The following is an 11,476-nucleotide window of genomic DNA, read 5'->3' as shown; positions in this document are numbered from 1 at the left end:
AGGCTCCAGTAAGATACTTAACCTGACCTAAGTACTGAAGGAAAGTGAGTACTAGTTACTGAGCCTAGGGAGTATAAATGTGCAGGGCAGTAGACAGAGGTGAGGTTCTAGAATTCCAGCTGGTTAGATCACACACGGACATTTGTGAGGCAGGAGTTTCTGGTGGTTAAGACTTACTCCTGAGAGCAACTGTGACAAGAGTTTGAGCCTCCGGGGGATTAGGGCTCCTAGAGCGCCGCCTCTTGGAAAACAGGCCCCTTCAGTGCCTTGTGATCAGGGCCCCGGTGTTTCATTAGCTGGGGATTTCGAGTACCTTAGGGAGCTGGGGCAGCGTTCCCACAGTGGCTCCCGGCATTTCTGAACAGCCTTTCAACGCGGAGGGCTCCTGGCCGCCGGCCGGCCTGGGGGCGGCCCCCACCCGCTCGGGTGTACGGCCGCCCCGGAAGTGACGCGCTGTGCTGCCTGCCTTGCGGAAGTGGCGATGGCGGAGCTGTACGTGAAGCCGGGTGAGCGCGGCCGGCGGCCTAGGGGCGCCGGGTCGTCCCCCTGCCCAAGCTGAAGGCAGCTACTGCACGGGGAGGGGTGGGGCCGTCGTCTCTCCGGGGCTCGCTTCACATGTCCCCTCACTTCCGCAGGCAACAAGGAGCGTGGCTGGAACGACCCGCCGCAGTTCTCCTACGGGCTGCAGGCACTGGCTGGGGGACCCAAGCGCACGCCGCTCACCAAGAGGGTCGCCGCTCCCCAGGATGGCTCCCCCGGAGGTGCGTGGGGGCCCTGTGCGCGGAGACCGGCCGAGAGGGCGGTGCCAGGGATAAACTCGGCCCGAGGGCCCTTTTTGTGCCCCTCTGAGGTCTGAGAGGTTGAGCTCCATAAAGGGGCACAGGGCAGGCCCTTTTCAGGGCTCCTTCTCTACTGACATTTATGTCAGTAAATGGTAAGTTTCAATAGAATCTCTCTTTGCTTTCACTGTAGGTGAGCTCATCCAGACCTATGCTGTTTTTTTAAATACAGTTTTTATTCTCAAATTGTTTCCACATTTTATTTCCAACTTGAATACCATAGCGATATATTCATTTGTCTTGTGCTACATCTTCACTTGGTTCTATGATAAGCATCCAGACTTAATGTGTTCATTCATTCATTCATCCAGTGTTATCTACTGAGCATCTCTGAGCCAGACACTGCTTGAGGACAAGCTAGACAGCAGTGAACAAGACAAAAAAGGTTTCTGTTTTCATGTCTATCTCCAAAGCTAGGCTACACTTTAGCTTTGGAGATAGACAAATTAAGTAGTGGTAAGGGCTCTGCAGAAGAAACAGGGTAATGCAAGAGTGACTTTGTAACTAAGTTAGGTGGCTGAGGAGCTAAGTTTAAGCTGAATGGTTAAGATCTAGCCAAGCAAAGATCAGGTGTGAGAGCATTCCACATGCTGGAAACGGTGCAAAGACCCTGAGAACAAGTTTGGCAAATTCAGAGACTGAGGGAATACCTAATGGCTAGAGCATAGTGTCTTAGGTAGAGAAATTAAAATCTGAGAAGTAGGCAGGGGCCAGATCATAGTGGGTTTTATAAACCAGGATAAGGAGTTTGTATTTTTGTCTGGGTAAAGTTGGAAGCCACTGAGAAGTTTAAAGTAGAGGGAGGGACACCTTTACTTCTGAGCATGTCCTGTGCGAACAGCTGGAGCTATGGCCCCCCAAAAGGGGCTCAGATTTAGCTCTTTCAACACCCCTATGTTATCCACACTCAGCACTGCAGAGAAATGACACAAACCAGGGTTTTTAAATTATTATTTTTTTAAAAGAAAGGGTGAGTGGGGGAGGGGCAGAGGGAGCGAGAGAGTCCCAAGCGGGGAGAGGCTGATGCGGGGCTCAGTCTCACGACCCTGAGATCATGACATGAACCAAAATCAAGATTCGATGCTTAAATGACTGAGCCACCCAAGTGCCCCACAAACCAGGGTCTCTTAACCTTGGCACGACTGACATTTTGGGCCAGATAATTCTTTGTTGTGAGGGACTGTCCTGTACTTTGTAGGATGTTTGTAGCATTCCTGGTTTCTACCCACTGGAGGCCAGTAGCATTCACTCAGTTGTGACAGCCAAAAGCACCTCCAGACATTTGCCCCTGGGGGCAAAATCTCCCCAGCCTGAGAAACACTGACTGATGTACATCTTAAAAAAGGTCACTGTGCCTGCTGTATGGAAAACAGATTTTAGCGAAGATGTGGAAAGGCAAATTAAGAGGCTATTTCGGTAACATGGGCAAGATCTAACGATTTGGACAAGAGTGAGAGTATAGCAGTAGCAGGAATTGGATAGATATGGCATATGTTACTGAGGAAGTCAGTAGGAATAGATTTAGGTGAGAGAAAGAAGAATCAATATAACTTAAACTTTTCGCTTGAGGTACTGGCTGATATTGTTCATAGATATGGGAAACCAGGGGATGGGGGGCAATAAAGGTTTGGGGGGAGGGGAAAAGTAAGCTTCGTCTTGGACGTGTTAAATTTGGGCTGCTACTATAGGGAGAGGTCTAGGCCAGAATTACAGAAATGAGTCATGATGGTATGGATGGTGTTTGGTGTGGGCTCGAATGAGGTTACTTAAAAAGAATGTGTGGATAGAGGCCTAAAGAGGGTCCAAGATGGAGCCCCAAGGCTCTCTAGCATTTCAAGGTTGAGTAGAAAAGGAATTACTAAAGGGGCTTGAGAAATAGCTAAAGTAGCAAGAAGAAAAGTAAAATTTAGTCAGTAAAATTTTGACTCAACCATGATGGATGATGCTGAGAGGTCAGGACAGATCGAGAAAAGGGACCATGGGATTTGTCAAACTAAATTAAGACACTGGTTACCACAGAAGCAGTTTGTGATGAGAGTGGAAACCCAGCTGGATGGGCTGAGGAGAGAATGTAAAAAGAAGTAGAGAGACTAACTATAGACTATAGCTCATTCAAGAAATTCTGCTGTGAGACAGAGAGAAATGAGGCTGTGCCTAAGGATGGAATGTGAGATAAGGGAGGATTTTTGTTTTTGAGATGGTAAACACTAGAGCATGTTTGTATGCTGATGGGATGATTCTCTAGTGGGAGAACTGGTGGGGCAGGAAAACAGGATAACTGCAGGAGAGAAACCTAGAGAAGACAAGAGGCTGGCATTAGTATAGCTGGAAAGATGGCCTCTGATAGGAGCAGGAAACTTTCATCTATCAGAGGAAGGAAAGTGGCCACAGGTACAGGCAGATTAGTAGAACTGGGGGTGAGAGGAGAAAGTTCCTGTTTAATGACCTCCCTTTTCTCAGTGAAATATGAGTTAGTGTTGGATGTAGAATGCAGGGAAAGGAAAAGTAGGGGGAGAAGATAGAAAAATTCAGGGAGAAAATATGGGAAGAGTTCTGAAGAATGGAAAAGTGAGGCAAAGGATAGGAACTCCAGATAGTGTTGGATACCTTTTAATATCTGTACCCATGAATTTCAAGTGTAACTCAACAGCATGGTTCTGTTTTTCCTCCTAACAAGTGCGGGCAAGTTGGGTTTACCAGGAAAGTGGGACAGTGGGAGGGGATAAAGTGAGGGAAGAGTGTCTATAAGGGAGTGATTTTTTTTTTTAAGATTTTATTTATTTATTCATTAGAGAGCGAGCGAGAGAGAAACAGCATGAGAGGGGAGGGGGTCAGAGGGAGAAGCAGGCTCCCCGCTGAGCCGGGAGCCTGATGTGGGACTCGATCCCAGGACTCTGGGATCATGACCTGAGCCGAAGGCAGTCGCTTAACCAACTGAGCCACCCAGGCGCCCTTATAAGGGAGTGATTTTAATGCATGAAATCTGATTGATTGGGCTGGAAGGATAGGAGAGGTGGTCAGGTTTTGGAGATGGCACAGTGTTATTGAGAACAAGGCAGAGAGGAGTGAGAGGCTGAGGAAGGGTAGGAAAAATCATCATTGGAGACGAGAAGCTTAAGAAACTGAGGCCAGCCTATAAGATAAATTAATCATCCATGTCAGTGTTGATGCCTAGAAGTCAATTGACTTTTTTCTTCTCTTTTTTTCCATAGTGCTTTCGACCATCCCATTACTACAGGCAAAAACCGAGAGTCATCCTTGACTCCTCTCTCCCAATCCACAAAGTCCTGTTGCTCCCTCCTCCTAAATAAATCTCAGACCACTCCATTTCCCCTCATCTACTCTCTAGTCCATGCCAGGATTCTCCTTCCTGGACTACTCCATTAACTTCCCAGCTGTTGTCCATGCCACCATTCTTGACCTATTCTCATCTATTTTTCACAGACCATACCGAGTGAATGTCTTAAAAAACAAGTCTAGTTATATCATCCTCTGCTTTTATAAACCTGCAGTGGCTTACCATTAACATTAGGCTCAAGACCACAAACGCCTCCAAAGCCCTATACAGTCTGGACTCCTGCTTGCTTCTCCAGAGATAGCTAATACTGCTTTCTTCAGTGTTAATAATTTCCAGCCATGCAGGGCTGGTTTGTGGAACTTGAACAAGTCAGGACTTACCCGGCTCTTAGGCACTGCCCTTACCTCTGCCCAGTACATGATTCTTTGTGGCTGCAGCTACCTCATCCATTAGCTATTAACTTTGTGAACACTTTTTGTTACACAGTAATCTAGCAGTTGCACCTATATTCTTACTTAATCATCACTGCAATCCTGTGAAGTAAGTGCTACTACCATGATATCCCCATTTTATAAAAAAGGAACCCAAGCTCAGGGGTTAAGGGTAACCTGCCAAATGCCACGTAGTGGGTAAGCAAGGATAAACTTAGAAGTCACCTCAGAAGGTCTTCCTTGAACACTCAGTCTGGGTGGTTCCTTGTACTATACCCCCCTTTTGAAAAGATTTTATTTATTTTGAGAGACAGCAGTGCTAGAGTGTGCATGAGTGGGGGGAGGGACAGAGGGAAAGGAAGAGAGAATCTCAAGCAAGCTGCCTCCATGCTGAGCAAGGAGCCTGACTCGGGGCTCCATCTCACAACCATGAGATCATGACTTAAGCCGAAATCAAGAGTCCAAGGCTTAACTGAGCCACACGCCCAGGCGCCCCTACTATTCCTCTTTATTACATCACGTTTTCTTTGTAGCATGCAACATAATTTGGTAATTTTCTTGTGTGTGTGTGTGTGTGTGTGTGTGTTTTCTTTCCCTAGGATTTCTGCTCTGAGGTCAGGAACCTAATCCATCTGGTTTACTACTCTGTCTCTCGTGCCTTGCACATTGTCTGGCACATGGTAGAGACTTCATAAATATACATTTTTGAGTGAACGAGTTGTCCCAGAGAGTAGCCTTCTAGAAGGGATGAAGTTAGAATTGAGCTTTTTACCTGTTTTAGCCATGTTTGCTTGATCCCACTTTACCTTTTCAGTCCCCACCTCACAGACTTCTCCTGGGCCTCCCCCAGTGGGGCCTCCACCTCCTTCAAATAAGGCTTCCAGGCCCCCACCTGTGGGAAGTCATCCTGCCTCCAGTGTGGGGCCAACCAATTTCCCAGTCATCGAATCTGAAACTCTTCTGGAAGATGTGCTCAAACCTTTGGAAGAGGCACTGGAGGACTGCCGTGGCCACACAAAGGTAATAAGCCCTGGCACACCAGTGGGGGGATAAAAGGACTGCGGTCCTTCGTTTTTTTACTTGTAAAGTAGCACTCCAGAATGAGTTTCCGAGGATCTGAGAAACTCTGGAAATTGTAAAATTCTAGCCATATATGCATTTTTCTTGGGAGGAGATCCATAAGTTTTGTCAGATTCTCAGTGGGGCCTCTACCCAGAACTCTTAAGTGTTTCTCTGGGCCAGAGAAAGCAGGTCCACTTCCTATTTGGTGTTGCCTTTCCCCTGCTCCTGTTGGGCTAGCAGCACTGACTTGGGGGGGGCTTCTGTCTCTCAGAAGCAAGTATGTGATGACATCAGCCGCCGCCTGGGTCTGCTGCGGGAACAGTGGGCTGGAGGGAAGCTGTCAGTGCCTGTGAAGAAGAGGATGGCCCTGCTGGTGCAAGGTATGGGTAGGTCCTTTGTCTAGCCTAGCTCCCTCAACTTGTCATGGATGGTTCAGCTGGAAGAGATGCCGAGATTCTGGCTGGCTGGGATCAGAGGACTGAGAGCTAGGTCTTTTGCCCCAAGCTGCTTGTTTACCTCCTCTCTTTCCTCAGAGCTTTCAAGTCACCAGTGGGATGCAGCAGATGACATCCACCGCTCACTCATGGTTGACCATGTGACTGAGGTCAGTCAGTGGATGGTGGGAGTTAAAAGATTAATTGCAGAAAAGAGGAATCTGTCTTCAGAGGAACAGTCCAATGAAGAGAAATCTACAGCCACAGCTGAGGAGAACCAGACGGTACCAGGCGTCCAAGAGGTTCCATAATCCCGTGGGATCCCGACTCACACCATTTCCTATGCCTTGGCCTTCTCTCACCTGGCTCCCTCTTACCATTTGGGAGACTGTCTGCCTCCTTGGGATCCTTCGCCTGATCTACCCATCTCTGGGGGAAGAGGTGTCAGCCACCTGGGCCACAGGGAAGTCACCTGTTACCCATAACATATCATTTCAATAAAAACATCTTAATAGTGGGCCCTGGGTAGGAGAGAGAAGCCTTCCTTGTGCCAAACTAGTTGCTTGTGGTGTCCTTGACTGCCTTGCTCCCTGTGTACCCTACAAACCTCTCTTCTTCCTTTCATCATGAATGGCTTTGCTAGGCATGACCAATTACTGCCTGCCACTTCCCCCCCAAATAGACGGAAACACACATTCCTTGCTGGGCTGAGTAGCTCTATTTTTGGATAATTTCGTTTCAGCATAAGAACAGAGGTTTAAATAGCAGGGGAGATTTTTCCCTCAAGAAAAGGAGACCGCCCTGTTAGCACTGTCACCTTTGAAATACACAGTGCTATAGAGATTAAACATAGTGGTGTAAATTGAAGGAGAAAAAGACTAGATTGCTGAGATACAGGATCATGACTTTTTGGGGGGCTGGGGGCAGTTAGGGGTAGGATCATGACTGTCTGACTCACCAAAAGAGCTGCTACCTCATTTTTGGCCCTAAAGTCTCTTCTAACCCTCTGAGGACAAGAGAGCCAGGTGGAAGGGGCCAGAGAGATTCAAATCAAACGGAGAGGGGAGAATATAGGTTTTCAGTGTTGGAATAGGGGATGATACTTATAGGTGGAAGGCAGAAAAGGCATGGGGAGAGAGTGGAGAAAGTTAAACTCTAAGGCAGTGCCTCTTTTTTCCTGCTTTGGAGTAGACAGGGAGGGACTGCCGGAGAGGCCCAATTCCAGGAAGGCTGCTTCCTGGAAAGGCTGGAATGGCCCTTGGCAGGGGTCAGGCTACTGCTGTTTATGGTTTGGTGGCTCCTGCAGCCTGCCCCCATAGCCTGGCTTAGGCTCTAACTGCAGCCCAATGACAGCTGGGAAGGGACCTGGGACCTCTGATCCTAACCAGATCTGCTGGGGCCCTTGGCTGTGTGGCTGAGATAGGAAGGTCAGTGTTGAGAACACCGGAGTCAAAGCATTCTTTGAATTTTTACTAAGCGATCAGACAGTGACATAACTCCACCCCTCAGTCCCAGCCTCAGCCCCTGATGGTGGAGGGCTGGGGGTTGGGAGGAGTACCTACAGACCAAAGGGAAAGTAGAGCTAAGGGCTTGGCAAGTTGCCCACTCCTATCCCTGGTCTAGCTGCCTCAGAACTAAGGGAGGCCCAAAACCAACAAGTCACTCCCTTCCAGATTATATGAGGCCACCTGGTGTCTGGAATACACCAGGAAGAGGTGATGGCAGCAGCGCGGTATGAGGGATTCCTCTAATTCCACACAGGATCATCTGCACTGGATTAGATGTCCATTTCAAATTGTGCGTCATCTGGAGAAAGAGAAGGCAGGAGGACTGGTTGCTGGGCTGGGCCACAAGCTCAGAAAGCTTAGCATCAGTGCAGAAAACTCTCTCAGCATTAAACCCCCACTCTACTTAACAGGGGCATTTGGACTCAAAGCATTTAATTTTAGGCCCTGCTTTCCTTACCGGGTATCTCTTCCTCTGTCTCCTTCTGCTCCTTCAGCTCCTCCAGCTTGGAGGGTGGGGCTGTTGGAGGAGTTGTGACCCCGGGAATCTGAGGGAGGCAGCAGGGGGGCGTCCGAGCAATGGGTGAGTTCTTGCACTCCAGCAGGAACTTTCGGTCGTAGATGATCCTGGTGCCTGTCAAGGGGTAGGGACCAGTTAAGAGGCTGGAGCCTGGGTACAGAGCTGTAAGGGAGTGTCACACACAGGCCTGTTAGGGACCTGGGACTCACACTTCCTCATGTATTAAAGGGCTGCTGCTCTGCAGCCCAGCTGGGACCTCAGCTGACGAGCCTTCAGAGCTCTTAAAGACTTCCAGGTCCAACCAAGATGTGGCTAAGTGCCATAAAGCAAGGGGGGGCATCCCAGCTGCTCCAGGCAGGGGCTTCTGGTTTAGGGAAGCTTCAGGTCTCAGTTCTAGGAGCACAAAACTTGGAGAACTCAGGTACTTCGGACTATTCTCATCTGGCTCTGCTGGCTCTGGGACTTCCCTACTTTGGTTGGGGGTGGGAGACGTTAGTCCTTCAGGCAATGAGCTCAGGAAGCCAAGTAGCAGATGTAAAGAGGAGTTTCACCCCCGCTGCCCCCTGGATCCTGATATCCTGCAGGAAGAAATTGTGTTCCTTTGGACAGGGGCTTTCCCCGCGAAACACAGGGACAGACTGTTCTTATCCTGAACCCTCCCAAGTCCTATCAGGCTCAGCCCCACCCTACAGAAACTTGGCCCCAGTTCTGTCCTCAAAGGGCCCTACCCTGTTCTTGCCCCTCCCCTCTGCTCCACGTGGCAGGAAACCCAGGGTCGGGAGCCCAGCAGCTCAAGATCCCAGGCAATCAGCCCAACCAAACAGCCGCCAGCCAGCCAGCCAGCCAGCCGCAGATACCCAAAGCTCCTGGCTCCAACTGCCTGAGTCCTGCTCTAGCCGCTTTGTAAGACCTGGTGCTTCCTGCTGAGGCCACGCACTGCTGGGACTTCCGCTCCTAATCCCAGGCGGCAAAGTCGGGAGGGGCCGGTGACCAAGGCATCCAGAACCAGGCCACAGCGAGGATTTCAGCTCACAGTCACCCGGAAGCTAGGCTTTAAGCCGTCGTGCATTACTTTGAGGTTTCAGGGAACTGGGCTTCAGTTTCAAACATCCCCCACCCCCTGCAAAAGCTACAACCTGCAAAAGGGCCTGCGGACAGAATCCAAGACCTGCACCTCCCCACTCCCGCCCCGCGGCAGGACGCACGCGCTGGCCTGCCCAATGCCCGCGCACCCCCAGCCCGGTCCGCTGACCTCCCGGGGTCGTGGCGTATAGCGTGCCCCCCGGCGTGGTGCTGTAGCAGTCGGGCAGCCGGTCCCTGCCCCCGGGAATCGGGCAGCTCGTGGATGTAGACATAGCGAGCGGGACGAGCAGGAAGGCAAGCGGCTGGTGCCCAGGACGCCGAGAGCAGCTAACTCTGAAAGCGACTCAGTGGACCACGTGCAGCCGCAGCAACAACACCAGGACGACGTCACGCCCGGGGCGGGCCACTAGCCGTCACTCAATCCGACGGCCCCGCCTTACTCGCGAGGGGGCAAGCCCGACTAGTCGAAGGGTGAAAGGAGTCCCGCGCCCCGCACAGGCCTCCAGGTCCTCCTAGCTCAACACTGGCCAGCCTGACTCTGAGCGCTGCAGCCGCTCAGCTATTTACTGTTTAAACCAGGCGCCGGGGCTCCGTGAGGTAGGGCGCACATTACTGCCATGTGTTAATTCACCCATTTCTCTCAACGGTTGTGGACAGTAAAGTACTATTATTAGCCACATTTTACAGGTGAGGAAAGGAAAGCCCAGAGAGGTTAAGTCACTGGCTCAAAGTCTTATCTTGTAGGAGGGGGAGCTGGGATTCAGACCTGAGAGTATCTGATTCCAAAGCCTGGAATCAGCACAGCTGGGGACTGCCTCCCATTAATCAATTACAGTACAGGGTAAAAAGTGGCCCTATGGCCTGGTGCACAGCAGGAAGGGGAAGGTCAGGGAGGGAGGGTGGCCTTTTTGGAAGAAGTGATACCTGGACCGAATAATGAATAGATGTTGGGGGATAAGAGAGGCCTGCTCTTTGATCTTGCTGCCACAGCTAACTAACCTCAGGAAACTAAGGAAGGTGGTGAAGAGGGTTTGATCTTTAGCCCCCTGGAAAGGAAGATCAGAGTCTGGCCTTAGGGCATTTTTTGATGTAGGCACTGTGATATGAAAGGAGGCAGGAGAGGGGTGGTGGAAGAGAAAGTATTAAGCCCAGTACCTACATATACTAGAAATCTTGATTTGATCAAGTTGTCTTCCGATTTCCTCAGAATCAGTATTACTACCCACCCCCATTAAGTGCAGACCACCAGACTTCATGCATTTAACAGTATTAATGTTACTTCAGTTCTGACTTCATCAGATTTTCCCATAGCTCTGATTTCTCCACTCATTAAAAATTGTTTTATAACTCAGTGCTTCTCAAATTTCAATGTGCACATAAATCACCTGGAGGTCTTGTAAATGAGGATTTTGATATGGTAAGTTTAGGGTGGGACCTGAGATTCTAAGTTTTTCATAAGATCCCAGATGATGCAGTCCCTTAGGTCTGCAGGTCCTTAGAGTAACAAGGATATTTATATTTTATTGTTCCAAATGTTTCTGAACCTCTTACAAAGTGGTGTATACCTAGAAGAAGGGTCCTGACAGTGCTGGAGGGTAAGGCTTGGGAGCAGATTGTGGGGAGCTGTCTATCACAACTCCGTTTTTGAGGTAAGTTTGGTTGGGGGGAGTGAGGAATAAGATGGAGGACAGTGAGACTGAAGGTGAAGATTCTAGCATAGTGAAATGGGGTGGACCAAAGGGCAGTGGCTATGAGGATGGAGAGAAGTGGTCAGGATCCCCATACACAGAAGGGGAAAGAGAAGGTGACTGATGAAGGGTGGGGTGAGAGAGAGGGAACTAAGCTAGGATAATTTCCAGTCTTCTGACTTGAAAGTCTTGGTAGAGGGAAAAAAAAAAAAAAAGTCTTGGTCATAGTAGTACTCCCTAATATAACAGGGAAAACAAGAGAAGCATATCTTATATTGGGGAATGTATAGTATCTGTGGAATGCTGAGATGGAACAGCACAGTAAGCAGCTAGATACATAGGTCTGAAGCTCAGGGGGAGAAATATGGGCTAGTGCTTCAGATCTGGGTGGAGTGAAATCCAAGAGTAAGGGATGAGATCACCTGGACAGAAGATATAGCCTACGAAGAGGCCTGAGCACATCAACATTTATTTAAGAGGTAGTGGAGGAAGAGGATTCACCAAAAGAGACTGAGAAGTGTCAAAAGTTTTCAAGAAGGATCCCTGTGGAAGTGAGGTCACCTTTCTGTTAATTTCTACTACAAAATGACAGCAGTAGTTACTACTATATACTATA

General features: G+C 49.4%; 2 protein-coding genes across 2 annotated transcripts; one reads left to right on the top strand and one right to left on the bottom strand.

The window, feature by feature from the left end:
• Window positions 1–36: 36 nt before the first annotated feature.
• Window positions 37–6,582, top strand: SRA1 (steroid receptor RNA activator 1). The gene is made up of 5 exons (XM_035014301.1): window positions 37–506; window positions 636–761; window positions 5,383–5,588; window positions 5,902–6,010; window positions 6,164–6,582. The coding sequence occupies exons 1-5, from the start codon at window positions 482–484 to the stop codon at window positions 6,373–6,375; spliced, it is 678 nt and encodes a 225-aa protein (XP_034870192.1). The 5' UTR covers window positions 37–481; the 3' UTR covers window positions 6,376–6,582.
• Window positions 6,583–6,763: 181 nt separating this feature from the next.
• EIF4EBP3 (eukaryotic translation initiation factor 4E binding protein 3) lies at window positions 6,764–9,568 on the bottom strand. The gene is made up of 3 exons (XM_035014303.1): window positions 9,342–9,568; window positions 8,030–8,203; window positions 6,764–7,870 (listed from the first exon to the last, which is right to left on the bottom strand). Exons 1-3 carry the CDS (start codon window positions 9,442–9,444, stop codon window positions 7,842–7,844), a joined length of 306 nt encoding a protein of 101 aa, XP_034870194.1. The 5' UTR covers window positions 9,445–9,568; the 3' UTR covers window positions 6,764–7,841.
• Between the last annotated feature and the right edge of the window lie 1,908 nt (window positions 9,569–11,476).

This window comes from Mirounga leonina, unplaced genomic scaffold (assembly GCF_011800145.1).
Source record: "Mirounga leonina isolate KUSES-001 unplaced genomic scaffold, KU_Mleo_1.0 Mir_168, whole genome shotgun sequence".
NCBI lineage: Eukaryota > Metazoa > Chordata > Mammalia > Carnivora > Phocidae > Mirounga > Mirounga leonina.
Note: the sequence above shows the minus strand (reverse complement) of the source record. Positions and strands in the feature narration are given on the sequence as shown.

Coding starts and splice junctions, on each gene's coding strand:
- EIF4EBP3 (XM_035014303.1), bottom strand. CDS start 9,444: ATGTCTACATCCACGAGCTGCCCGATTCCCGGGGGCAGGGACCGGCTG. Junction 8,204..9,341: donor ATACGCCACGACCCCGGGAG/GTCAGCGGACCG, acceptor ACCCCTTGACAG/GCACCAGGATCATCTACGAC. Junction 7,871..8,029: donor GACAGAGGAAGAGATACCCG/GTAAGGAAAGCA, acceptor CTCTTTCTCCAG/ATGACGCACAATTTGAAATG.
- SRA1 (XM_035014301.1), top strand. CDS start 482: ATGGCGGAGCTGTACGTGAAGCCGG. Junction 507..635: donor GGAGCTGTACGTGAAGCCGG/GTGAGCGCGGCC, acceptor TCACTTCCGCAG/GCAACAAGGAGCGTGGCTGG. Junction 6,011..6,163: donor GATGGCCCTGCTGGTGCAAG/GTATGGGTAGGT, acceptor CTCTTTCCTCAG/AGCTTTCAAGTCACCAGTGG.